General features: G+C 54.0%; 1 protein-coding gene across 1 annotated transcript in view; it reads left to right on the top strand.

Annotated features, from left to right (window-relative positions):
- The window catches only part of LRP5 (LDL receptor related protein 5), a 102,296-nt gene that overhangs the window by 19,347 nt on the left and 57,528 nt on the right, over positions 1 to 25,421 (top strand). Inside the window, exons 2-5 of the mRNA XM_081062389.1 lie at positions 9,718 to 10,114; positions 16,305 to 16,502; positions 20,182 to 20,378; positions 21,781 to 21,912. Of these exons, the coding sequence (XP_080918515.1) occupies positions 9,718 to 10,114; positions 16,305 to 16,502; positions 20,182 to 20,378; positions 21,781 to 21,912 (924 nt within the window). The remainder of the gene's footprint in view (positions 1 to 9,717; positions 10,115 to 16,304; positions 16,503 to 20,181; positions 20,379 to 21,780; positions 21,913 to 25,421) is intronic.

The following is a 25,421-nucleotide window of genomic DNA, read 5'->3' as shown; positions in this document are numbered from 1 at the left end:
GTTCATTTAAAGGACACCTAAGGTTTTATTATTGTTGTAAATGTCAAGTCTATCCTTTAGAGTATATGGACAACTGCAGGATTGTGTCATCGAGTCGAGCCTGTCTGAGTTGGTAAAAGCTCGAGATAACATGGTATTCTGCCCCTGGAGTTGTGTGGCCTCTGCCCACGACCCCCTCAGCCTCCCAGTGGGAGCGGCACAGGTGCTGAGCGTCTCCTGCGAGCTGGGTCCCGAGGATGGAAATGTGGGGTGGCAGGTCCCTGGCTTCAAGGAACTGCCCACATAAAAGTAAGTGTGGGTGTTTAATATTTCTTCCCCCTTAATTAACAAAGTTCCATGAGAAGTTGAGGTATAGGTTTTCTGAGAATGCTGCTAATGTTACAGCAGTGCCATTTCCATTCATCGTTAGATCTCTGAGCCTTCTTGGCAGTCAAGTGCATGGTTCTTAGATTGCCCTTGGAGCAGAGGGACTGAACCTCTGTGAGCTAAGTGTCTACCTCGCATGCACTTGTGGGACTGCACAGATTTCTCCTTGGTCCCCAGCATTTTGGCCAGATCAGCGCTTCTCATGCATTCTCTCATTTCCTCTTAGAGGGGAAATGGAACTTTCCTGCTTGGGGGTGGGGAGGCTGCCATGTCGCCTTAATCGTTGACTCCACCCCAGCCCAAGTGTCTTTTGAGGGTTCATGTTTTATTATTAGATTCACGGGAATTTTGCCGTCTGTCTCTGTGATAGTCGTGTTAGTTTCATTTCTCTTTTTAAAAACACGATGATTGGAACTTCATTTAAAGGAACTAGAATTATATCTAAGTAATAATGTGCAAGACTGCATGCAAAAAAATAATAAAATTTTATAGAAAGACACTCTGGGAAGACCTAAGTAAATGTTCATGGATAGGAAGACAATATCAGAGAGAGGTCACTGTCCCCTAAATTAATCTATTATTTCAGTACCATTTCCAACAGTGCTCTTCCCATCCCTTCCTGGTGCAGAAATGTTGGTGCCTGGGGTTTGAGGAAGTGGGGTGGTGAGGGGGGTGTCACGTGGAGATGCCAGTGGTGACGTGGCCGGGAATGCCCATGTCTGAGAAGAAAGGTGGGAGCGGGGAGAGAGGTGTCAGGCCAGCAGAGCCTGCGGGAGTGGTTGGGAGTTGATTCTGTTGAGCAAATTAGTAGATACATAGATAATCCCAAACGCTAGGTTTCCATTTTGGCAAGCATAAAAATGGAGAAGATTAGAAAGTACCCTGTGGAAATATTTAAAATTTCAAGGACCGCCATGAACTCATAGATTTTACCATGTGTGCATACACACACACACAGAGAAAGAAATGTATACAGAAACAATTGCATGCAGTCCATTCTTCCTATTCAGTTATGTCTATAAACTCACCACAGCAAACACTGAATTCGCAAATACCCAGCGGAAAATACAGGGTTAGGTTCCTACGAGCCTCTGGTCACAACCTTTTGTGCACTGATCGGTACACAACCTTGTTTCACGTGTGTTTCTGTTTAAAATCACCTGATTTAATGTATCTTATTGATGCGTGAGCCCTGAACACACAGCCAATCACGCTATCACCCAGGCCTGCATGAAGCTCACCCAACACCGTTTCTCCGCTCAGCACATGGCAGCCCTTTAGCTCTGTGCCTGGGAGCCATTTCACACGGTGATCACCGGCAGAAAGCATGGGGACGCGAGCTGCGTGGCACCAGCTCCACTGCAAAGAGGACAGTTGTCTACAGCATGAGTGGAGCCAAGGAGGTGCAGGGTTACTTGGTCCTCCTCAGCTGGGCACATGTGTGTGGGGAGACTCCAGCCTTTCACCCCTCTTCGTGCCTGAGTCCGGGAGTGACCACAAAGACTGCGTGGGTATTGATTGGAGGGATATAAATACATTTGCACGAATAGGTGCAGTCTCAGATAGGGAGCCCGTGAAGGACGAGGAGAGGCTGTGGGTGTATTTCCTGGCTCTGTCTACTGAGCAGGCCTGGAGGCAGTGGTTCCCAGCAGCCGTGAGCACGCCGAGTGCCCAGGTCTGGCTTCGAAAGATCGTTCCCCAGTGAGAGAACCAGAGAAAAGGCGGATTCTCGAGCCAGGGCAGGGAGGACAAAAGTGTACGGGAGCCTGGAACATATTTTTCTGCCAGAAAGTAACCCTCAGGGCACGATGGGGGACATGCCAAGAGGACACAAGAGCCAGCACAAAGGGGCTGTCACTGTCCAAATCTAGGAAAGTCTGAACATCAAATCAAAGGGAATATTGGGTCTTAACCCATTTAATGACACAGGAATAGATGAGTCTGCACTGGCTTAAATAACAGAATAAATAGTATGATGTGGACACGCATTAATGATCAGCCAACATTTAAAAACAAAATCCTAAATGAAGGCTGCAACTGTAGTCCTAAGTAATTCTTTTTAGTAGCTTATAATCTATAATATTATGACACTCAGTTTTTATTCATATTATTTTGAATTGTTTTAAAATACACATCACATGAAATTCACCATGGTGGCTGTGGGGACAGAGCCAGGTGTGCAGTTTCCAGGCTCTCGGCCTCACGTGGAAAGGTGCTGGCTCAGGTAGTAAATGGCCATCAGCTGTGATGGATGGCCATCAGCTGTGGCTAGTTGGCCGTCAGCTGTAACCAGTGAGCCACTGGCCACTAATATAAGTGCCATGGCTATGCTAGCAGCAAATGGGGGCTAGCAAGAAGATGGTGGCTGAGCTAGCAAGTGCGGACTGCAGTTAGCAAGTGGGGTTGGTTGACAGAGAAGTGGAGGGCAGGTTGCAGATTGTGTGGCTCCTGCTTCCTGTGTCTCCAACGCAGCCGCCAGCGAGAATATAGTGATATGACTCCCCTCCCTATGGCTCCGTGGGTGTTCCTGTTTGGGCTCACCATGTCCTGCGTTCTTATGTGGGGAGTGGGAGCTGAGACCCCGCAGGCCACCCCGCATGACCGTGGCCATTTTAAGTGTCCAGTTCAGTAGCGTTAAGCACATTTACGGTGTACTTACACGTCCATCGGTTTCCCACCATCACTTAATAAACCATTAAAGCCAGGCTTTCACACAATAAAGCATCACGGTATATGCTTCTGTCCCCCTGGCTAAGCTGTGATATTTTTTGCTTTTTCATATTGTATAAACTAAAAATGCTCTAAAAAATTGCAACAGAGATTCTGTAGAACTTGGGAAGCTGGTTGTGAAACATGTCGCGGGGGGTGGGGGTGTAGTGGCCCTCACAGCCAGGATATCCTGCGGGAGATGATAGAGGGAGGGACTGGCTCTCCAGACATCCGGCTGGTCCCAGAATCTTCTTACTTGGGCACGTGGTGCTCCTGGCACAGGGCTGGACAAGTAGGAGAACAGTGGAGAGAAGGTGGGCGCGGACCCAGGCATACCTGGAGGTGTGGCACCTGGCAGAAGTGGTAAGGAAGAACTCCTGCCTCTGGGGATGGGAGGGGGGGACGAGATGGTGTGCAGGGTGGGTTGTGTGAATAACCAGTTTGAGAGACTCAAGCTAAGAGGCGCTCAGAGCTGTTAGGCGTCAGGGAAGTTGTTTATGAGCCGTTGTGAGTGGGATTAATTAACTCGAGTGCGTAGATGCATCTTGGTGTCAGGCCAGGACATGCTCAGCATTTGCTAAGTCTTGTTCGTCTTTCAAGGCTCCAGTCTCCCCTCCTCCAGGAAGCCTGCCAGGGCCACCCACAGCCAGCTCTTCCTCCTCCAGAAAGCCTGCCAGGTCCATCTGACAGCTCATTCTCCTCCCGGCCCCAGGCACCTCCTGTCATGTCACTCATCTGCCTTCTTGCTTAGGTGGTTAACTGCACGTGTGCATGTGTGTAGTGTGTGTCCTGCCCGACTAAATTGTAGGCTCCTTGAAGGTGGCCCCATGCTGTCTTCTGTTCCTGGCCTTCCACAGGGGCCGGTGCGGGACACAGGACCATTCCTGCCTGATGAATCCATAGTTTGTGTCTAGGCCCCAGCCTGCTCCAGTGAGCAATGTAACGCTTGGTGAATATCAATAAGGCATGTCTGAAAAATGTTGCTGATTTTGCTGTAGGAGCAGAGGATTGGATTACCTTGAGTTGGGTTGTGTTTAGTGTAACCATGTGAACGGTGTAAAATACAGGCTATCGGAATGGAAGTCCAGACATCTGCTATGAATTCTATATATAAAAACTGGATGTGCTCACGTGGGTTAAAGAGGGATTGTTGGTGCTGGGACTTGCAGGCTCCTGGTTCTACTGTGGTGGGGACTGTAAATCAATCACGAGTCTTGCGACCCGAGATGGGAGGCGGAAGGAGTGGCCTTTCTCTGACACCTATTGGGTGAGGGTCCTGGGAATGTCCTAGACGTAGGTGGGGATGGCCTGCTCCCGCTCCCCTAACAGGGAGGTGCAGAGGACATTGTGGGGTGTCCTGAGGATCGTGTCTGTAAATATAGGCTCTCGGAAAGGGTAATCTGTGCCGGGTTAAACCGATTGGAAAGCCAGGACGAAGGAAGAATGTCATGGGGAGAATTCAGTGGGCTCAGGGTGCAGCGGTACCTTTAAAAAGTATTATTTCTTGAGGTGAAAATCATGTAACATAAAATCACCGTTTGAAACTGAACAATTCAGTGGCATTTCATAGCTCCCACCTCTATAATTCCAGAACATTTCCATCTCCCCAGAAGAAACCCTCATCCACACTAACCTTGTTCCTCGTTCCCCCGCCCCCCAGCCCCTGGCAACCACTAATCTATCTGTCTTTATGGATTGGCCCGTTTGGGACATTTCATGTGCATGGAATCATACAATATGTGGCTTTTGTGTCTGGCTTCTTCACGCAGCAGAATATTTCCAAGGTTCTTCCATGTGGTAGCGTGTAGTGGTACTTCATTTCTTTTTATGGCTGAGCAATATTCCGTATACCGCTATATCACATTTTGTTTATCCGTTCATCTGTTGGACATTTGGGCTGTTTCTGCCTTTTGGTGATTGTGAGTAATGCTGCTATGCACTTGCATGTATAGGTATTTATTTGAGTCCCTGTTTTCGGTTCTTTTGGGCCTATACCTAGGAGCGGAATCGCTGGGTCCTATGGTAACTCTATACCACCTTTTTAAGGAACTGCCGGACTGCTTCCTTTTTAAGAGTAGCTACAATCTCCTGCTTTGTAGATGAGGAACCTGGGCTCGGAGTGGAGATGAAAAGTCTTGCCCCAAATCTCACAGCTGGAGGCCAGGCTGGGGTTTGAACCCAGGCCCCCGAGTCAGAGTGATGTACTTTCCTTAGTAGCAGTAGAGCGAGCCCCGGACCACTGCCTGGCAGGTATTTATTAAATACTTCAAGTGTGCTGCTATTGGGCTGAGCCTTTGTATGAATTGTCCTCTTTAAGCCTTGCGGTCTTAGGTGTAGGTGCAGTGATTACCCCCATTTCACAGACGGGCGTTGACGTCAGAGAGGCCCAGGTCTGAGCCAGTCCTGCTTTGAGCTGTCACCCTGAGCTGGTTGGGGGCCTCACGCTCTGAGGGCCGACCTCGTCTGTTTGCACTGGTGAGATATATGGTCCTGAGAAAAAATGTTTGCACAGATAACGTCATAGCAGCATAAAGGGAATTTGGTGTTAAAACATTCAAAATATTATATTTACCCAGAGACTCAATAAGGTCATCATTCCCTAATCCAGTCTCCTTTTCAATCTCTGTCCCCCACCTAGCACTTTCTCATAACCGTAGTTCTAGTGTGCATTAGATTCGCGGTCATGTCGTGTGTGTGTGTGTGTGTGTGTGTGTGTGTGTGTTTTGACTTCACATGATATCTGACACATTTTCTGATGCTGCTGCAAGCATTTTCTTATTACTTTAATGATGCAACTTTCCACTGAGAGAACAATCTAGTTACCCTGATATTGGGGATATTTTGCTTGTTTTCTTTCTTATTACAAATAAGGCTGAAGCAAATATTGTAACGAGGACTTTTTCCTTCCTTTGGGTGTGCTTTGATTTAAATTCCTGCGAGGGTGGTCGCCAGGGAGAGGGTTTAGTACCAGTTACCACGGTATTTTCGGAAAGGGTTGTCCTGCCAGGTGACAGTCTGTCTGTCTTTCATGGTGACTCCACATGCGTCCCAGAGCGTGGTGATGGCCAGGCCAGTGGCTAGAGCTCTCAGCCTGTCCACGCTCCTCTCCTCTTCCTCCTCACATGGCATAGTTTCTCTTCACTGCCCAAAGCTTGGGCCACCAGTCAAAAGCTATCCCTGGGTGGAGTGCCATAGGGCAGGTCAAGGCACCTTTTCAGGAGCCCCAGCCTCCTTACCTGGGGGATATGCAGCCATGACCCCTGACCTGCAGGGGGCTGTGAGAGGAGAGGGTCTTGGGCGCATGGGCACGTCCCTGGGGAAGGACCACATAGCACCAGCGTCTGCCCGCCTCCCGAGTGCTCAGCCCCAGAACCTTCGCACGGGCATTCCCTCTGCCGGGGGCACCCTCCCTCCGCGCCTCCCTCACACCCTTCACCCAGTTGTCTTCACCCAGTTGTCACTTTCTCGGTGAGACCGCCCGACCATGTGATGTGAAACAGCACTCCCAAACCCTTCCCCCTGCTCTGTTTTCCAAACCACAGTGTTTATGTTCCAAGGTCCCAATATTGCTTGATCTATTGATGATATTTATTGCTTATTATCTGTTTCCCCCACTGGAATATAGGACACGGCGGTGGGTTCTTTGTTCGGTCGCGTGTGCCCAGATGGTGCCTGCAGGTGCTACGTGACATTGGGCACCGCCCGGCCGCCTGGCTCCGTCCTGGTCTCAGCCAGTCCCACTTCTCCTGGCTGCCTTTCCCAACACGTTTTCCTCCTCTTTCTACGCTGTTCTTCTGCTCCCACTTGGCCCTCCTCCTGCCTGCAGCCCCCTGGCTTCTCTCTGTCTGTCCTGCCCCAGCCTCTCTCCACCTGTGGGACAGGAGGGGACCTTTTAAAGAGGCCATGTCTCTTGGATTGGCCGGGGCACCCGGGACCCCTGATTGGCATGGGGCCACATTAGCTAGGGTCGCCCAGGCCCTGAGGAGGGGACTGGGAGAGAAGGTGCTACCCATGCCGGCTGGGGAAGGCGGGTGCCACCCACGCAGAGGGCCCCCCCACCCTGCTGTAAGTTCCCCAGGTGACAGAAGAGTGAAGGGGGTGCATGTGAACACTTAAGAATTGAGTGTGTGCTGGTTTCCAGTCATCTTAGGAGCATCGGTGGCTCCTCCTGGAAAGAGCCTGCCTGCCAAGGCCCGTGCCCGCCCTGGCCACACCCGCTGGGGGCTCCACCGGGGCCTGCCCGCCGCCCCTCCCTGAGTCTCAGTTTGGGAAAGCACAGGAAATTGAAAAACACCCCCTCACTCCCATCTGCGGCCTTTGAAGGGTGCACCTGAACTGCCCAGAGTGTAAACCGTGGTGAAAATGTGGTCTTTCCAGTTCAGGGACAAGGAACAGAGCAGAGCTAGGATTTTTTTGTGCCTGGGGCAGATTCTGAGCTCTCCCTGCCTCCCGTCCCAGCCCCAGCGCCATCCGCCTCCGGGACTGTGCTGTCAGAGAAGGTTCGCTGGGTTTCTGGCCAGCAGCGGGGACTGGCGACTCCCCTGCCACACACAGTGGGACACTGCTGTCCACCATTGCCCCTCCTGGCTGGGAAGCAGTCTGTGGCTGTCCACCCATTGGCGTTCACACCTGGGATACCTGCGGCAGCGGGAAGCCTGCTCACGCCTGACATCGTCCCTTTCGTTGTTGCCCAGAGATGCTGTTGTAAACTAGAAAGAGGAGTCAGCGTCCCTCACCCTGCCTGTGTTAGCAAAGGGTTCTCAGGCTAGAGCTGGGTCCCCCCTGGTAGGGGTACGTCCTGGGGCGACAGCACCATGTGTGCACCTGCGTGTGTTTAGCGGAGAGGATCAGCTTCTCAGATGGCTTTGTGACCCCCCAGTGTTAAGAACCAGTGTAGAATTTCAACTCAGCATGCCCGGTGAGTCATCTGTTCACCGCATGAGTGGGACAAGCTGGGGACCTTGCCACAGGGACCCTGGGGAGCCCGGGTGCATCATGGCCATTAGGCTTGGGAACGTACTGTGGGGCCACGGTGCCCTCCTGATCCCATGCACGACTGTCTTCCCGTCCTCACTGATCTGCCCTTGGAAGGTTCCGGACCCTCCCTGACCCTGGGCATAACCTCCTCTCCCTCTGTGGCTGGTGTCTGACCCTCCGAGGCTACCTGGCCAGGCCTCCATTGGTGCAGCGTTGCTCCTGCTCCGTGTCCCGGACCCTTTGGGAGGGTGGGGACCAGGACCCTTCCAGGCAGCATCCCCCCTTCCTTCTCGAGAAGCCTCTCACAGGACAGAAGTAACTTAGTGTCTTGAAGTTGGGGTGCTGCAGGCTGGATGGGTGAAATTTAAACACCCCAGTCAGTGTTTATAGAGCAGAGGCTGTGTGCTGGCCGGGGGCAGGGCATTCTTAGCTGGGCAGCTGGGCCCTCCTGGAGCGCAGGGTCTACTGGGACCCTTGGCAGGTTGGGAAAGAGTCTTGTGAGCAACCTGGAAAACGGAAAGTTTCATTTTTAACGAAACTTGATGAAACTAAAGTTCTTAACTTTAAGAACTTTTCATCAAAGTACAAATACACAGAAAAGTGAGGCAGTTTTACAAACTGAATACACCTGTGTATCCAGTGCATGCTGAGCTTTCAAGGTCTGGAGGCCTTTGGTGTCCTGTGGACGTAGAACTCAGCTGTGCAGGCTCCTTATCTTCCCCATCTGTAAAATGGGCATAATGTCATCCACAGTCTGAGCGGTCGAGGCACAGGTCGGGTCACTGTGTGAACTGCAAAGAGCTGTCAGCCTGTGACAAGCGAGTGTTCTTTGCTACGTTTGCACCTGCTTGGGGCAGGAGGCGTGAGATTTGGGGACAGGTGTGCTTTATATTATATCTGCCCAACTCAGATATCATTGTGACATCCCTTTGCTTGATTTTTACCATGTCCCTTCTTGCCGCGAAGAATTGTAGACCTGACACGGTGATGACGGTGACGGTGACAGTGGGAGTGGTGGAGGCTCGTAGAGGGTTCTGCCCTCGAATCCTCCACATGTCTTCTCATCTTTTAAAGGAGGGGTCAGGATTTGAGCCAGGCGCTTGTCCTGGCAGCCTGACCTTACTCTGAGCGGCACGGGAAGCTAGCGAAGGGTTTTGAGCAGAGCGCCGGCGTTCTAGAGTGGGAAACTGAGGCCACAGTCCCAGGAAGGGGTCTGTCCATGGAAAGCGGTCCGTGAATTATAAGGGAATCCTGAGGCTCTGCGGCCTGGGCTTTACAGCCAGGGCTGTGCGCTCGCGTCCCCATCCCCTGCATTTGGCTGACAAAGGTGATAGGACTTCTGTGCAGCCCCTGAAAGATGTGTGGCCTGGTCGTGGCATCTGGTGGGAGCTGGTGGCTGTAGCACGTGAGTCCCCCAGGCCTGGGTGGGACAGACGACGGCCCTCAGCGGTGATTTCAGCAACGACACTGTTGCGTTGAAAGAGCCTGTGAGTGCCTTGGGCCTGCCCAGGCACCTGCCTGGCCATGTCTTGGGGGAGTGGCAGGAAGGAGCTGGAGGGCCGTGGCTGTGAGGCACCTGGTGTGGTCCGTGCACATGGCCCCCGTCCTAGGCCAGGCACCCCTGGCTCAGCCAGTGGTCCTCACGGCTTGCTTCTGTCCCCACAGCCTCACCACTCCTGCTGTTTGCCAACCGCCGGGATGTGCGGCTGGTGGACGCTGGCGGAGTCAAGCTGGAGTCCACCATCGTGGTCAGTGGCCTGGAGGACGCGGCCGCGGTGGACTTCCAGTTCTCCAAGGGAGCCGTGTACTGGACAGACGTGAGCGAGGAGGCCATCAAGCAGACGTACCTGAACCAGACGGGGGCTGCCGTGCAGAACGTGGTCATCTCCGGCCTGGTGTCACCCGATGGCCTGGCCTGCGACTGGGTCGGCAAGAAGCTGTACTGGACGGACTCAGAGACCAATCGCATCGAGGTGGCCAACCTCAATGGAACGTCCCGGAAGGTCCTCTTCTGGCAAGACCTCGACCAGCCTCGGGCCATTGCCTTGGACCCCGCGCACGGGTAAACCCAGCTGCCTGTCCCCCTCGTTGGGGGGTGGGGTGGGCTGTGCTGGTCATGCTTTCCCTCTTGAATTTACTTGAGCCCAAGTTTCTTTTTCATAGAAAACCTGGCAACCTTAACATGAGGTTACCTTTCAGAATTTGTTGTTGAGAATTATTTCCCCCAGATGGTCCGTAGTCATGTTTCTGTTTTACATTTGTCACGCTTGGCCGTGGATTTGAATCGTCAGACGTCTCTGTTGTGTGTGTGATGGGAACTGAGGAGGTGTGAACGCTCTACGGGTAGAATTCACACCTCACACCCTGGTGTGTCCCGGAAGCCCTCTGCTTCCCTGTCTGAATTCACGGAGGCCGGTGAAGGCTCAGTGCCTGGCTGCGAGTTCCAGGCGGGGCTTGTGAGTGGTGGGAAAGCTCAGAACGTATGAAGAGTTCAGGATGGGATGGAGAGATTGTGGGGAGATGGTCAAGCTTCACTGGCTAGCCAGGCCAGGCTCATTCTAGACTTTTATGAGTGGGAACTGTTTGCTCAGTCACTCCTCAGCCCTCCTTCTTCCTACAGCCTGGGAATGACACGCTTACCTGGGCTGCACCAGGCCAGGTGACTGCCTGCCTGCTGGCAGCAGCCTACCCACTGCCATGTCTGTCCAGTGCTCTGCTGGTTTATTTGTCAGAGGCGGCTCTCTGACATCTTGAGCAGAAACACAATAGCTTTTTTTTGGCCTCAGGCCCTGTGGAAACACTGTGTGTTAGTTTATTTAATGTCACCACACCCCTCGGAGAAGTACCAGCCTGGGCCGTTGCAGATGAGAACAGCCAGGGAGGACTGGCCGTGGGACATGCCTGAATTGTCTAAGTTAGAAAATCCCTGTCTCCACTGCGAGCCCTTTGTGCTCGCAGTGACTTTGTGCTCCCTGCAGGCCAGGGGGTTGGGGGGCTTGGAAGCTCAGCGACCAGGCCGTGTGAGGGGCGCTGTGGCCCAGTCAGCCTGCTTACGTGGGTGTGTTGCACTGCCCTGGCTTCTGATGTGGGGAGAGAGCTGGCTGGTCTGTGTAAAAGCTGTGTGTGAGCGACCTGAGTGTGGGAATGGGGGGTGTGAGCCTGTGCGTGTGTGTGTGTGTGTGTGTGTGTGTGCGCGCGTCTGGGTCAGTGCACACACCCGGGGGGTAGGGTGGTGTGGAGTTTACAGCCCCACTGTCTGACTCACTGAGGTCAGGCCAGCTGACCTGCTGCCCCCACCACCAGAGGAGCCCCCCAGCCTCAGCATCCCGGGGCTGGGGGTCCTTGCCGAGCAGCGACTTCCCTGTAGATCCCTCTCGCCCCCCTTCCAAGTGAGCTAAGCTGCCCAGGGGCCAGGCTGACCTTCCGGGATGGTCTCTGTACTTCCTGGTGAACGGTCCCTGTCTCAGACCTCTGTCACGCCACAATTTGGCTCCAAGACTCCTGGAGTCACCGACCACCTTCCAGGAGGTGGCAGCTGGCATGGCCGAGTCTCCTTAGCTAAGAGCGGGCCATCTATCAGCGGTGGGAGAGGCTGAGGGGAGCAGCCTTGAGACCTTTATGATGTACTGGGGGGAGAAGGCTGTAAATGGAGAGTGTTCTGAGAGGGCTGTGTTCCAGGGAAGAGAATAAAGTAGGGCCAAGGATGGGAAGGGCAGGGTGAGGGGCTTCCCATCGTAGGTCCAGAGCCTGGGAGGGTCCCTTGTGACTTTTGAGCAGAGACCTGAGGCAGATGAGGGCGAGAGCCATGACGCAATGTGGGGAAGAGTATTCCAGGTGGAGGGAACAGCCAGTGCAAAGGCCCTGGGGTAGCAGGGGCTGGGCCTGTTGGAAGGGCTGTGGTGGAATGAGGGAGGATTGGGGATGGCATTCAAAGTCAGGGCCAGGGGCAGATCAGGTTTTTAGTGGAAGAGTCACCTGGTCTGACTCATGTTTAAGGGGATCCCTCTGGCTGTTGGAATGAAAGTAGTCTTTGGAGTGGGAGCAGCTATGACTAGCGGCTAGTCAGCTATGACTGTCCACTTGCAGGTAGAGGGTGGCAGCTTGGACCAGGGAGGTAGTGAGCTGGGGGTGTAAAGTAGCCAGATTGGGGTTGATTTTGAAGGTGGAACCAGCTGGATTTGCAGGCACTTTGCATGCAGGTTGGGGAGAAAAGCAAAGGTGGCACAGTGCTGGGGTGTGACCATGTCACACGTCATGCAGAAAGCACCAAGAACAGTTAGTAGGTTCAAGAAACTTAGCCGTTTTTATACTAAACATGGCCCTCCACAGTGGAAATAGAGTCTCCAAGTCCACACGCAGATTTCTCTTTTTTCTTCCTCTGGCCTTTTGCCATTTTGGTTGGGAGGTGCTTGACGTTGGTTGTGAGGTCCTCGGTTGGGAAGTGCTTGGTGCTAGGTTGGGAGGTGCTTGTACTTCGTTGTGAGGTCCTTGGTTGGGAGGTACTTGGTGCTAGGTGGGGAGGTGCTTGACCTTGGTTGTGAGGTCCTTGGTTGGAAGGTGCTTGGTGCTTGGTTGGGAGCAGTCTTCATACTCCCATACAGGCGGGTTTTGCCTGCACCATCTCCAGTCAGTCTTCGGCTTTTCTCATTAAATGTTTGGAATCCTTTCTGATCTTGCCTCTGAGTTCTCCCCCTGAATTCTCTGAATTCAGATCTGCCTAGGATCACGCCCCTCCCCCCGGGGCAAACTTGACTTTGGTGTTGATGTCCTGGGCAGCACAGCTGAGGCCCCACGCTCTCCCCCATGCCTTTTTCCTGCCCCAGTAATGTGTCTGATGAATGAGGGAGTGAAAATAGTGGTAGTAGTCTCTGCTACTCACCAGATCAAATGAAGGTGGGAACGCTGGACCATGGTCCCCAAGTTCCTCTGTGACTGTGGCTGAGGTTGAGATGTACCTTGGGCACCACGTTACCCAGGAGGGGAGGACTCTAGGCTAGTCCATTGGAGTCTGGGCTGAGTCCTGGGCACAGGAGCCCTGTGTGAGAGCGAGGTTTTGTCCTCCATCCTGGTTACAGACACAAGTTTGCAGGGAGCAGCTTTGCCCTGTCCTGACCGTGTTGGATCCCCCTTGCCATCTCCTGTGCCCTCCTGTGACACCGTCCCCCACTGGGCCCTTCCTCAGATGAGGGGGGTACCCGCCCCGGCCATCATCAGGAAGGAGAGTTCTCAGTCCAAACGTCCACAACAGTGTGCGTGCCCACAACCAGAGCCCGCGGCCAGGAAGGCCCATGAACCCCAGAGGCTGGACTTGAGCCGTTTCAGTGACGTGGGGGGCAAACACAGGCATCCTCGGGGGTGGCAGAGCCGGCCCTGGGGAGGACCCTCTGACCCTGAGGACCTGAGCCCAGCACTGGGGGAGGCCCGGCCTGTGCCAGCCCATGAGGGGCTGCAGTGGCTCCTGGGTCTTAAGTTAAACCCGGCCTGAAACCCAACCCCCTCTTTAAAATGCAGAATGGCCCTTCCCTAAAATAACACAACCACAACCGCAGCCTCTGCACAAAGCCCAGGCTGCAGTGCTTTTCTTCGGAAGTTGATTTTCCTCCGTGGAATTTGGCTGGGCCTGTGGCAGCGTTCAGGACTTTGCAAGAGCACGTCCACGCCAACCCGTCTCTGGTAACCGAGTGGCTTGCAAATTCCCCATTTAAGGAAACCAGCGGCCTCTGTTATGAAACTCGGGGGAAAGAATTTGAATTATGCTCCTCGTGGAGGTCCTGAGCCTTCACATTTTCTGGTCTGTCCCATTGGCCGCCGTCGAGCCTTGGGGGAGGCTGTGAGGGGATCTCTCTGAGATTTATTCTCCTGATACCTTCTTGGTGGCGGCCTAGCAGGAGGGCTGGGCTCTTTCCAGGCCGCGGGGGCTGGGAAAGCGAGGGGAGACAAAGGCATTTGCACCAGGCTGGCGGGAGCCTTTGCCGAGCTGGCCGACAGCACCTGTGAGCCTTGGGCTGCCAGGAAAAGTTCACCACCACCCCGGGCCTGCTGGCGAAGGGCTGAGTCATATGATGACCAGGCCCTGGCCTTTACCAGGGAACCACCCTGTATTGCCAGAGCTGCCACTCGCATGTGACCTGGGGCAGGTTAGCCTTTCAGAGCCGCAGTTTTCCCATCTGTCCGGTAGGCATAGTAAGTCCTGCTTTCCCTGTGCCATTTGAGTTCTCACTAGATGCGAAGGAGACAGCAAAGAGGCTGGAGAGGTGGTGAGTGTGAAGTGTGCTCTCCTGTCTGTCCCCACTGGGGAGCTTGGTGACAACAGCTGGGTGCAGTTGGTCCCTGTGGGGAGGAGAGTACATGTCACACAGAGCTCCTGCTCTTACATTAATCTCATCATGGAAGGTGGTGGCGGCACTGGCCCAGAAATGACAGCCTCTGGTTTCCTTAAATGGGAAATTTGGGAAGGCGGCATGGCCCCGTGGAAGGGGGTGGCCCCTCAGGTACCCGCAGGTCCTGTGGCCGCAGAGCTCCCATGGAGGGATAGGTGGCAGCTGTGTGTGTATCATTTTCCCTCTCTTGCTGGACGGAGACCCCCCCCCAAAAGGCAAGGGCTTGTTCTCCCTGAGGACAGCGCTGGTCCCCAGTGGACGGCAGCTTAGGGTTTGCTGACCTGGGTGCAGTTTTACCTGTGAAGATCTGGAGGCCGAGAGCGAAGGGGGACCTGGCTGGGAATAGAGAGGAGCAGCTCGAAGAGAAGAGGGCCTGTGGGGTGACGCTGTTCTCAGATTCACACGATGACCTGTGGCACCGTCTTACCCCATCTGGGTTTTGGTGTCCCGGGATGACAGGCCCTCGCACGGGGTGGCACAGGTGGTTCCCGGGAGCCCCTGCCTTCCGGTCAGGGTTCTGGGCTGAGTCCCGTGGGCCCAGCATGAACGAGCCGCCTGTCTCTGAAGCGATCCCTAAGACCGAGGGTGATGGACTTTGCCGATGGCCAGGATCTGTGCCCATCTCAGAAGGAGGGCACTGGGGACACCATGCCACCTGGGGAGTTTCATGGACCGTGAGTAGGAGAGGAGCTCCCCAGTGGAAAATCCAGCACTGTCCTCCTTCTCTGCGGAGAGGTCACTGGGTAGAAAAGTAGGTGGCCACCTGCCTGGAGAACTGGGGACATCTCTGGATGCTGGCGGGTGGGGTTTAAATCTGTCACACTGGATGCCTGGTGTCGCAGCATATCGCGTCACTCACTTGGTGGGACATGAAACGAGAAAGCCTTTGAGGCGCTGTGGTTTCTCATGGATGGGTGCCCCTCGCTGGGAGCTTGAGAGCATGCAGGAGCAAAGCCAGCTCCCCCACAAACCCCGCCAGGAGTAACTGCTGTGGTTCATTCAGGGTACGTCCCACCTACGTGATGGTGTTTTTTAAATAGACTTCATTTTTTTAAGGCAGTTTTAGGTTCACAGCAAAGTTGAGGGGAAAGTACAGAGAGTTCCTATACATCCATATAGATTCTGTGGGTTTTGACAAAGGTTTAATGTCATGTGTCCACCATGGTAATATCAGAGTCATTTGACTGCCCTGGAAGTCCTCTGGGCTCTGTCCGGTCCCCCTCCCCTCCCCGCTCCAGCTCTTGGCAGCCCCTGATCTTTTTACTGTCTCCATAAGTGTTGCCTTTTCCAGAATATTATTGGTTGGAATCACACAATATGGACCATTTTCAGATTGGCTTCTTTCACTTCATAATATACATTTAAGGTTCCTCCATGGCTTGTCATAGCTTAATAGCGCATTTCTTTTTTAGCGCCAAATAATATTCCATCCTACATGTTTCTAGTTGTCTTTTAGAGGTTCGTTTACAGCAATTTCATGGTAGCAAAAAATCAGATACAACCCAAACATCCAACGCGCAATTACTTAAATAATTTATAGTAAAAAAATGTAAATAATCTGTATCACTGTTAAAAGAACAAGGAGGATTTCTATTGGTAAAAAGGCAGGGTGCCCAGAAGGTGTTGCTAACTGAGAACAAGTTGGACACAGTTTGGTTTGATTACCCAACTTTGTTTCAAAATTAGTTGATTACTAACTGCTTATAGAACAAATCACCGGCGAGAACACCCCAAGCCCCTAAACACTGGTCATCTCTGATGGGTGAGAGGTGAGGGCGCAGTCACTGCGTTGTTTCCTGTTTGCGTTTGTGGAGACAGAAAACAAAAACAGAGCGGATGTGGTAGCGCTGGCTCCTCTGCCCTCCTCCTTAGGTACATGTACTGGACAGACTGGGGCGAGACGCCCCGAATCGAGCGGGCGGGGATGGACGGCAGCACCCGGAAGGTCATTGTGGACTCGGACATTTACTGGCCCAACGGGCTGACCATCGACCTGGACGAGCAGAAGCTTTACTGGGCCGACGCCAAGCTCAGTTTCATCCACCGCGCCAACCTGGATGGCTCCTTCCGGTAAGTGGCCGCGTGGGTGTGGAGACCACCTTCCCCACCGCACTCCAGCTGCCTCCAGGCCCTCAGCTAGTCCAAGATGGGTGTTAGGATCCTTTATAGTCTCGTATCTGAACCCTGGGGGCCTGAGGAATTCAGGACCCTTCAGAACTTGGAATAGTAAGAGACTGCACTCCCCTCATCTGGCATCAACCCCAAAGCGAGGCTGTGAGAGGGAGAGACATCTGCCGTCTACCATGTGACTACTTTTATAGCAAAATGTAAAGTGTTCATCCTAAGTGAAATTGGAAAGGCTGTAAATCGCTCCCCATCCATGCACAGGTTTTGCCGTTAAATGAGTGACACAGCTCTTTCAGTTTTCAGAAGTTTGGATTTCATAATTGCAGATAAGGGATTGTGGACCTAAAGCCCAAGGGTCCAACAGGGTTGTGAACAGTTCACGGCACCCTCTTCCTCCCCCAGGACGTAAGCATCCTGAAGGATGGAGCAGGGTCGGTCTTGGTGTTCACTACATTCCCCAGTCTCACCAGAGGGCCTTATACATAGTAGGTGCTCAATAAAATGGGTTGAATGAATGAATGAATGTGAAGGATGTTTTTTCATTGTTGGATAATTGCTTTTAGAGCTTTTTGGTCAGCTTAGCTTAACGGTCTCCCTACTTCATTATGCTTTAGATTAGGAATGTACCCTCCAGTAGAGGTGAAGACAGTTTGTTCATTGACCATATACACCTGCTGGCTAAGTGCCAGGTCTTAGGGATGCCACGCTTCCCCCGCCCCCTCCGGAAGATAAACCCCGTTCCTGTGTTGGCTGGGCTCCTGGCCCAGGCAGGGAGTTTCTGGGTGCCACTGCCAAGGGCTGCGGTGACAGCATGGAGAGGACTCAGTGACTTGATCTCCATAAACACAGGCAGATACCAGCTCACACAGGCTTGAGGACGTCAGCAGGTTTGCCACATTTTATCTAGCCTTGTGTATTAGTTGGCTATTGCCATATAACAAAACACCCCAAAACTTGGCAGCCTAAAACAACATAGTTTTCTGGGGGGTCAGGTATTAGTTGTGGCTTAGATGGGTGTTTCTGGCTCAGTGTGTTTCCTGGGGTTACAGTCGGGCTCCTGGCGGGGGCTGGGGTCACCTGAGGGCTTGGCTGAGGCTGGAGGATCCACTTTTATGGCTGTTGGCAGGAGGCCTGTTCCTCCTGGACCGCCTCTTGCAGCTGAGCCATGCGGGCTGGTTCGAAACATTCTATCCCATTGTCCCTGTGAGCACAGACTGGCCTGGGGCCTGGTTTGAGATTTAGAAAGTGTGCCAGCCTAAGAAACTGAGGTCCTTGGGATGCTGAGTGATCCTGGCAGTTATGAAGGGTGAATTAGTCGCTGGAATGGCTACAGGTGGGGGTGCCCTGGTCGAGGGTTTGTGATGATGATGGTGGCATTTCAAACATAATGGTGGTGGTGGTGATAATGGTGGTGACAACAGTGGTGTCAATGATGGTGATGGTGATAGTGGTGATGATGATGGTGATAATGTTGAGGATGATGGTGATGGTGGTGACGGTGATGATGGTGATGGTGATGGTGGTGATGGTGATAATGTTGAGGATGATGGTGATGATGGTGAGGGTGGTGGTGATGATGGTGATGGTGGTGATGGTGATAATGTTGAGGATGATAGTGATGGTGGTGATGGTGATAATGTTGAGGATGATGATGATGGTCATGATGGTGAGGGTGATGGTGGTGATGGTGATGGTAGTAATGGTGATAATGTTGAGGATGATGGTGATGGTGGTGATGGTGATGGTGGTGATGGTGATAACGTTGAGGATGATTGTGATGATGGTGGCTCGCTCTTCCCTAACACTTGCTGTTTTCCAGGACATTTTCTCAGTTCATTCCATTCTCACACCAACCCTATGAAGTGTTCGCTCTTATGATCCTCTATTTCAGAGGGACATGTGAACTCACCCCAGGTCACACAGCTAGACAGAGCCAGGGGTGTAGCCCAGATGCTGTGACTGCAAGGTCCACTCTCAGCCCCCGCTCTGTGAGCCTCACCACAAGTGGCTTACGCTCTTATGGATGCGCCAGGGCTGGTCCAGTGGAAGCATGGTCTGCTCGTAAGGGGGGCAGGTGCCAGAGCCAGGCACACCTGCCCAGCCCCCTCTCAGCAGAGACCGTGGCTGGGTCCCTTCAGTGCTCTGAGGCTCGGGGCCTTACATGTGAATTAGCGTAGTGGTTGTACTTTCTAGATGTAGTCACAGTATCTGATTTGGCAATGCACGTGAACTTGGGGCACAGTGCCTGGACACAGTAAGCACTCAATAAAGGCTGGGGGACCAGGGGAACTTTTGGATCTGATGGGAGGCAGAGGGGGTGTGGCAGGAGCTGTACCCAGAGGGGAGGAGGCGTCCTGAGAGGAGGGGTGAGGGCGGGTGAGGTACACTGAGGCCTGGCACTAGCTTTCTGTAGCCCCTCTGGCCGAGGCAGGGCTTGGGGAGGTGGAACAGCCCAAGAAATGATAGGTCTCTGGCTTCTCCAATCAAAAAATGGCAGCACCAGCAGAAAGTTGGGTGGTTCCTCGGAGTGTAAACATTAACATGTAATCCGGCAATTCCACTCCTAGGTGTAAACCCCAGAGCAGTAAAACTCAGTATTGAAACAAATACTTACAGCAGCACTGTCCACAGTAGCCGAAAGGTGGAAACAACCCAGGTGTCCACTAACAGGAATGGTGAATGGATAAGCAAACTTGCTCTCTCTCTGTGCATATTCTGCAGCCATAAAAAGGAATGAAGCACTGTACACGCTCCATGGATGAGTCTGCTAAGTGAAAGAAGCCAGGCGCAGAAATGTCCAGAGCAGGCAGCTCCATAGAGACAGAGCAGATTGGTGGTTGCTGGGGTGGGGGTCTGGGGGTGGCGAGCAACTGCTGAATGGGTTTGGGTTTTCCTATGGAGTGATGGAAATGTTCGGGAACTAGATAGAGGTGGCGGTGGCACAACGTTGTGAGCTTACTGCATGGCTCTGAGTTATTCACTTTGGTTTTGTGTTATGTGAGTTTCACCTCAGTAAATTTTTAAAAATATGGTCATCAAAGAGACAAAAAAGAGGTCATGTCAGGTCAGATCAAGAAAGAGCATGAGCGTATTCTGAAACTCCTTTTGAGCGTTACTGTCCCCTGTACTGTCCCAGGGGCTGGGGACATGGTAGTGACCACCCACCCATAGTCCCCACCCTCTGGGAGCCTATAGTGAGGGGAGGGCCCTTAAGGAGATTGTCACACACGATACCAGCTGTTCTGGTTTGTTGAGCATCGTGAATACGTAGAAGAGAAAATCTTTTTCTTGTGTTGATACAAATTGAATTAGTCTGAGACAAAGGGTTGGCCTTACAGGGAGGAGCAAAAGTACATTTGGTCTGATCTGTATTGAGTTTTTAAAGCATAAGGACCGGACAGGTGTGGATGGTGGGAGGCCGTCCGGGTCTGAAAGGTGCCCTGTGCACACTGGGAGAGGGTTCCTGGGACCCTCTGCCCTGGTCTCACTCTGCTCCGTCACAGCTACTGTTGTCCTGTGCAGTGTAAATGGGTCGGCAGTGACAGTGGAAACCTTTCGAAGCTGGGTGCTGAGGGACTGTGGGGGCTCTGACGGCTTCTCCTTCCGCCTCCCGCACCTGCAGGCAGAAGGTGGTGGAGGGCAGCCTGACGCACCCCTTTGCCCTGACGCTCTCTGGGGACACTCTGTACTGGACCGACTGGCAGACCCGCTCCATTCACGCCTGTAACAAGAGGACCGGGGAGAAGCGGAAGGAGATTCTCAGTGCTCTCTACTCGCCCATGGACATTCAAGTGCTCAGCCCGGAGCGGCAGCCTTACTGTAAGTCAGGGTGGGTGCGGGGCGTGGGGGCTGGCGACTTCCCCCAACGGGAGCCCATGCTCTGAAGGAGGCCGACCCTCAGGCCAGTGGAGGAGAAAAGGGGGTGCTTGCTAGAGCAGAGTGCAGGGGCGGGCTGGGCGGAGGCCTGGGAGAGGCCCCTCTGCAGAGCTAGTGTGGGGGCTGCTTTAGGTGGGGTTCTGCCCAGTGGTCCTTGGAAGTGGCAAAGAGATTCCCAAGGACGATTGCCCCATTTTCAAGTTCCAAGGGAAATTACGTATTTATTAATGAAAAATCTTCTCGGAGCCAAGGTTCTCAGTCTGGGGTTCCCATGGGATCGTGCCAGGGGTTCCCTGACGGTGACAGGCTTGAAACGCACAGGCCCAGGGCTCCTGCGACAGGCAGCCAATGAGATCAGGACCCTGGGCTCACCTGCACCCATGGGGACCAGGGCAGGGGTTTCCAGCCACAGCGCTGTAGAAGGTTCAAACTTTGAACTTACAAGTGGGGACCCAGGGGCACCTGTCCTCAGCTCCGAGAGGAAGGGGAGGGCTGTCGGGAGTGGCTTTCTGGTTAGCACCACGATCCTTGAACGCATCTACACAAGGCCGTGCAGGCAGGGAGGGGAGGGGCACCGCCAGCGAGTGAGTGTGCTTCAGTTAACAGTGGGTTTGGTACTCCGCATTTCAGGGCCACTGCACCCTACCCTGCCCTGGGCAGGGTGCGATACCGGAACTGTTTGTTCCGTTCAGTTGCGTATTCGTTGTGGAAAGGCTTGGGAAAATGAAAGCCATTTTCATCAGCACCGAGGGCCTCAGCCCAGTGTCCAGGTGTGGCCACCAAGCGTTTGGGCAGAACCTATAGGGTCCAAGCATGTCGCAAAGATAAGACGGGCCTCTGCTCCTGGAATCCACCGTCTGGGGTGCCCCGTCATTACCGCATGGGCAGGTCCTGAGATCCTGCCTGGGCGGCCTTCCGGAGGAGGGGTCGCTCGAGGGCCTTGAAGGAGATGAGGGCCTCTTGTTGTAGGAGATCGGGGGCCGGGGGCCAGGTGGGAGGATGCCCACACCTGGCCGTGAGAGTGGCTGGGAGAACTTGGAGGAATGGCAGGCAGCTTGTCTGGTGAGGCTGAAGGCCAGGAGTGGCGGGGGTTAGCAGGGAGGTGGGATGGGTGTCGTGGTGATGGCCCCGATGCCACAGGAGGTCGGCGTTTGGGCAGAGGGACACACTGGGGCTCCCAGGGTGGGGTGGGCTCCAAGGAGGTGGGGTACTGCTTGTTTGGAAACACGTGGTGGTGGTGGTGGGAGCGGCTGTGTGTGTGTCTCTCTCTTTCTCTCTGTCTTTCTCTCTCTTCCTCTTGGGAACTGTTCTGGACCTGTCTCTCACCCTGTCCCGTTTTCCCCAGTCCGCACGCAGTGTGAGGAGGACAATGGTGGCTGTTCCCACCTATGCCTACTATCCCCGAGGGAGCCTTTCTACACGTGCGCCTGCCCCACTGGCGTGCAGCTTCAGGACAACGGCAAGACGTGCAAGGCAGGTGAGACGGAGGGCGCTGGCGGGGCCGTGCTGGCGGGATGGGCTCTCTACCCGTCCCATCTCCATGGAGTCTTCATGCCATAATAACCCCCCATGGAAAGTTAGGTGGAGGACATGTTCTCAATGGGCATTTTCATTGCACAGAGTTCGGTTGATTGCCCTCCCCCACACACCTTGTTTTTCCTTTGCTGTAGGTATTTTAGCACCTTTCATTCTCCCCCTTAATTTTCAGGCACTTGGTGCTTTAGGGACTCACACTATGGTTATTTCTTAATGAAGTGTCACCCCCCCTCCGTGGCCGTGTCTGGGCCTCTTTATTTCCAGGTGTGAGGGTCAGGGTCTGTGCTTCCAGGAGTGGGGTGAGTCCAGGAATCGGCCTGTCCCCGGGGAGGTGGGGCCTGGCCAGTGAGGGGTTTAGGGAGAGAGGTCAGGCAGTGGCCACCCCTGGGCCTACTGCCCCTTGGGGGGAACAAAGGGAGGGCAGGGGCTTCCTGGGGGGCTGGCTTGTGCCATGGGTCCCATGGGGTAGGGGCTCTGTGGGGCAGAGTCTGAAGCGAGCAGCCCACTGGAAGCACTCTCTCCCCGCTTTGCCCGTGGCTGCTGGTCCATCGCCTGCTGCCTGAGCGCTGGGGCCCAACCCTGGGGGTTTCCTGGTCCCTCCGCTGTTGGCAGGCCAAGGTCTTGGGTGAACCTGTGGGCGTGCTGGGGGTGGGGTCTCCTCTACTCCCTGGCAGGGCCTCTGCTTCCGTGAAGTCTTCTCTGTCGCATCAAAGGGTCTGTTACTTGCGTAGCGTGCTGGCCCCTGCAGCCCCCTGCAGCCCCCACCTACGAAGAGCCTTGTTTTCCCAGGTGACCCTGGGAGGTCATTCACCTAGGGAAATCATTAAAAGGACACGTCACCATTTGGGAACTAGCGATGAGGGTGGCCCAGTCCTCATGGTTCTTTTAAAGTGGGTCCCCGGCTGCTCAGAGCTTGCCTTAGGACTCACGGGAATGGCACCTCATTCAGTTCATTCATTACCTGCTGTGTGCTGGGCACAGTTCCTGGGTGCGGGGATCCCAAGTGAGCAGCGCAGACGCGAGCCCTGTCTCCTGGGGCTCACCGTGCTAGGGCTGGGATGTGGGGGGAGACGGTGAGTTAGAGAATTGTTTCGGGTGTTAGAAAGGCGAGTGTGTAGAAGACCAGCTTCTCGGTCCCTTAGGGCCACGCTGCCATTCACATTGGCCTCGAAGGTGAGGCTGGGAGAGAAGCTGGGCCTGGAGCTCAGGAGGACCAGGCCTGTCGCCATGAGTGGTTCCGCGATACCAGGGGTTCAGACCAAGCGGTTAAGGGTAGGTGGTAGACACTCGAGGGACAGGCGCAGCTTGACCAGGTTGGAGTAATGCCCTCATTTTATAGATGAGAAAACTGAAGGTAGGTCATTTGTCTGGGGTCGCCTGCAGCAAGCAGCAGAGAAGGTTCTAGAAGGTGGGACCTCCTGGGCCTGGGTTTGCTGCTGCCTCTTGCTCGGAGAGAGGTGATCTGATAGTTGATGTCTTGTGGCCTGGCCTTGGCGGGGTGAGCCGGCTTCGAAAGCTCCACCAGAGCTCAGTTGTCGCTGACTTGAAATGTCGAATAATTTTTGAAGGAGGGGGCCCCGTCTTTTCATTTTGCAGTGGTCCCTGCAAATGATGTCCTGCTTGGTGTATTTGAGAAGCTAAAGGGATAGTCTATTAATATTCCAGTGTGTCTTTGCTGTTTTTCTGTATCTGTCTATGCATTTCATGTGACATTATTGCAGGAGCATTCGCAATTTGTGTATATTATATACTTCAAAAACATGAGTTGTGGTGCCTGAAGAGTATTTTATCAAGTAGATGTACTTTTGAACCCTCTTACCCTGTGGGGCATTTCTGTTCTTTGTGTTTTTGCTGTTTCTGAATTGTGCTGCCTGGAGAGGGCTGGCTTGGGCCTGGGCCAGGACTAAGAGGGATCTGGACCTGGTGTCTCTGGCCATTGATTGGTGATGCCAGCCCAAGCCCTTGTTGGATCGGTTTGTAATGTCTGCTCTGGGAGCGGGAGGGGTGTGGCTGGATGCAGGTCTGGTTGCCATCTCTGCCCACTCGGGGTGTCCAGAGTCAGCTGCATGTGGACATTAGAGAAGGAGTGGGGGATGGACATGACCAGCCCATCTTGTAGAAATGCCTGTCAGGCACCTTGCCCTGCTGAGGCACTTGTGTCGGCAGCTTTTGTTAAGGCGCCCTCAGGCATCAGAGTTCCAGGAATGGGGTCTGGGCAAAAATGGGGTGTGAACCCGAACAGAATCCCGAAGTCATGGTCCAGTGAAGCTGGAGAAGCCTGGAGTTCCAGAAAGGATGTGCCCAGGCTACCCTGGGGTGCAAAGGGCTGCTGGTCATCTGGGGATGGATGGTGCCTTGTCACTCTGTTCCTCCCTTCGTCATCTGCGAGATGGGGTCCAGGCCCCCCCTTGCCCAGGGAAGTTGTGGAGGGTCCATTGTGTTAACAGGAATTGAAAGCTCTGTGCAGGGTGCCTGGTGCGTAGCAGGTGCACAGTACACGGTGGCCAAGTCCACCGTTCATGCTGTTGGCCTCTGATTGTCTCGGCGGGCCTGAGGGAGCCGGAACAGGTCTACAGGACGCCTGGGTTTGCCTCCACTGTCCAAGAGTCCTCCTGCCCCCTGGGGGAGGCTGGTTTCTTTTCCAGCCAGAGGAGGCAAGGGCTGTGGCCTCACATGGACCCCTGCCTCCTTTCTAGTTCCCGGTGTTCCAACAGCTAGAGCCTCCAAGCCTTGGGGAACCCTCCCCCAACCCCCACGTGCACACTGGGTTGTGCCTTTTGAGGGCACTGCATTCTTTCTGCAAACGTTAACTATGCATCTCCATGTCCAGGCCCAGAGCAGTTCTGGGGCTCCCCCTCCTGCTGGGGGTGAGGGCAGGGCAGAGTAGAGGAGGCCGCTTGGGGTGGGAGGGCTTCCTGGAGGAGGTGGCATGGGGGTGCTGAAAGCTTTGCGGTGGGGAGCTGACACTGATACCTGCAGGGTGGAACTGGTAGCTTAGCAGCAAAGCCTGCCCTTCCTGTTGGAAGCTGGGGGCGTTGGGGGCTGATCCATAGCACCCACCCCCTTCATCTGTGACAGCAAGCCAGCAGATTTCCCCCAGGATTTGGCAGCTCTGGGCCACCTTCTTGTAAGGACGGTTTTTGCCCCCCAACTAGGAAGGACACTTTTATAAATAACTCCATTGGAGAATGCCAAGTGAGCAGAAGAAACACCTTTTTGTTGTCACTCAGAGGGGCTGGCCTGGGTGGGGGTGTGGGCCGGGCAGGGGCGGCTGCAGAGGGCAGCTCTGGGACTTCATCTTTCTGCCTTCACTCCAGATGCCCTTTCCAGGGTGTTACGTCAGAAGGAGGGACAAGCTCCCCAGAGGGGCAAGAGGGATGGGAGGACATCTTGCTTTGCATGAGAGTGTGACTGTGGGTTGGTGTTTTTGTAAGAATGGTTCCCATTAAA

Source organism: Rhinolophus hipposideros (genome assembly GCF_964194185.1).
Source record: "Rhinolophus hipposideros genome assembly, chromosome: 10".
Classification (NCBI taxonomy): domain Eukaryota; kingdom Metazoa; phylum Chordata; class Mammalia; order Chiroptera; family Rhinolophidae; genus Rhinolophus; species Rhinolophus hipposideros.
This window is presented reverse-complemented; position numbering and strand designations above follow the sequence as displayed.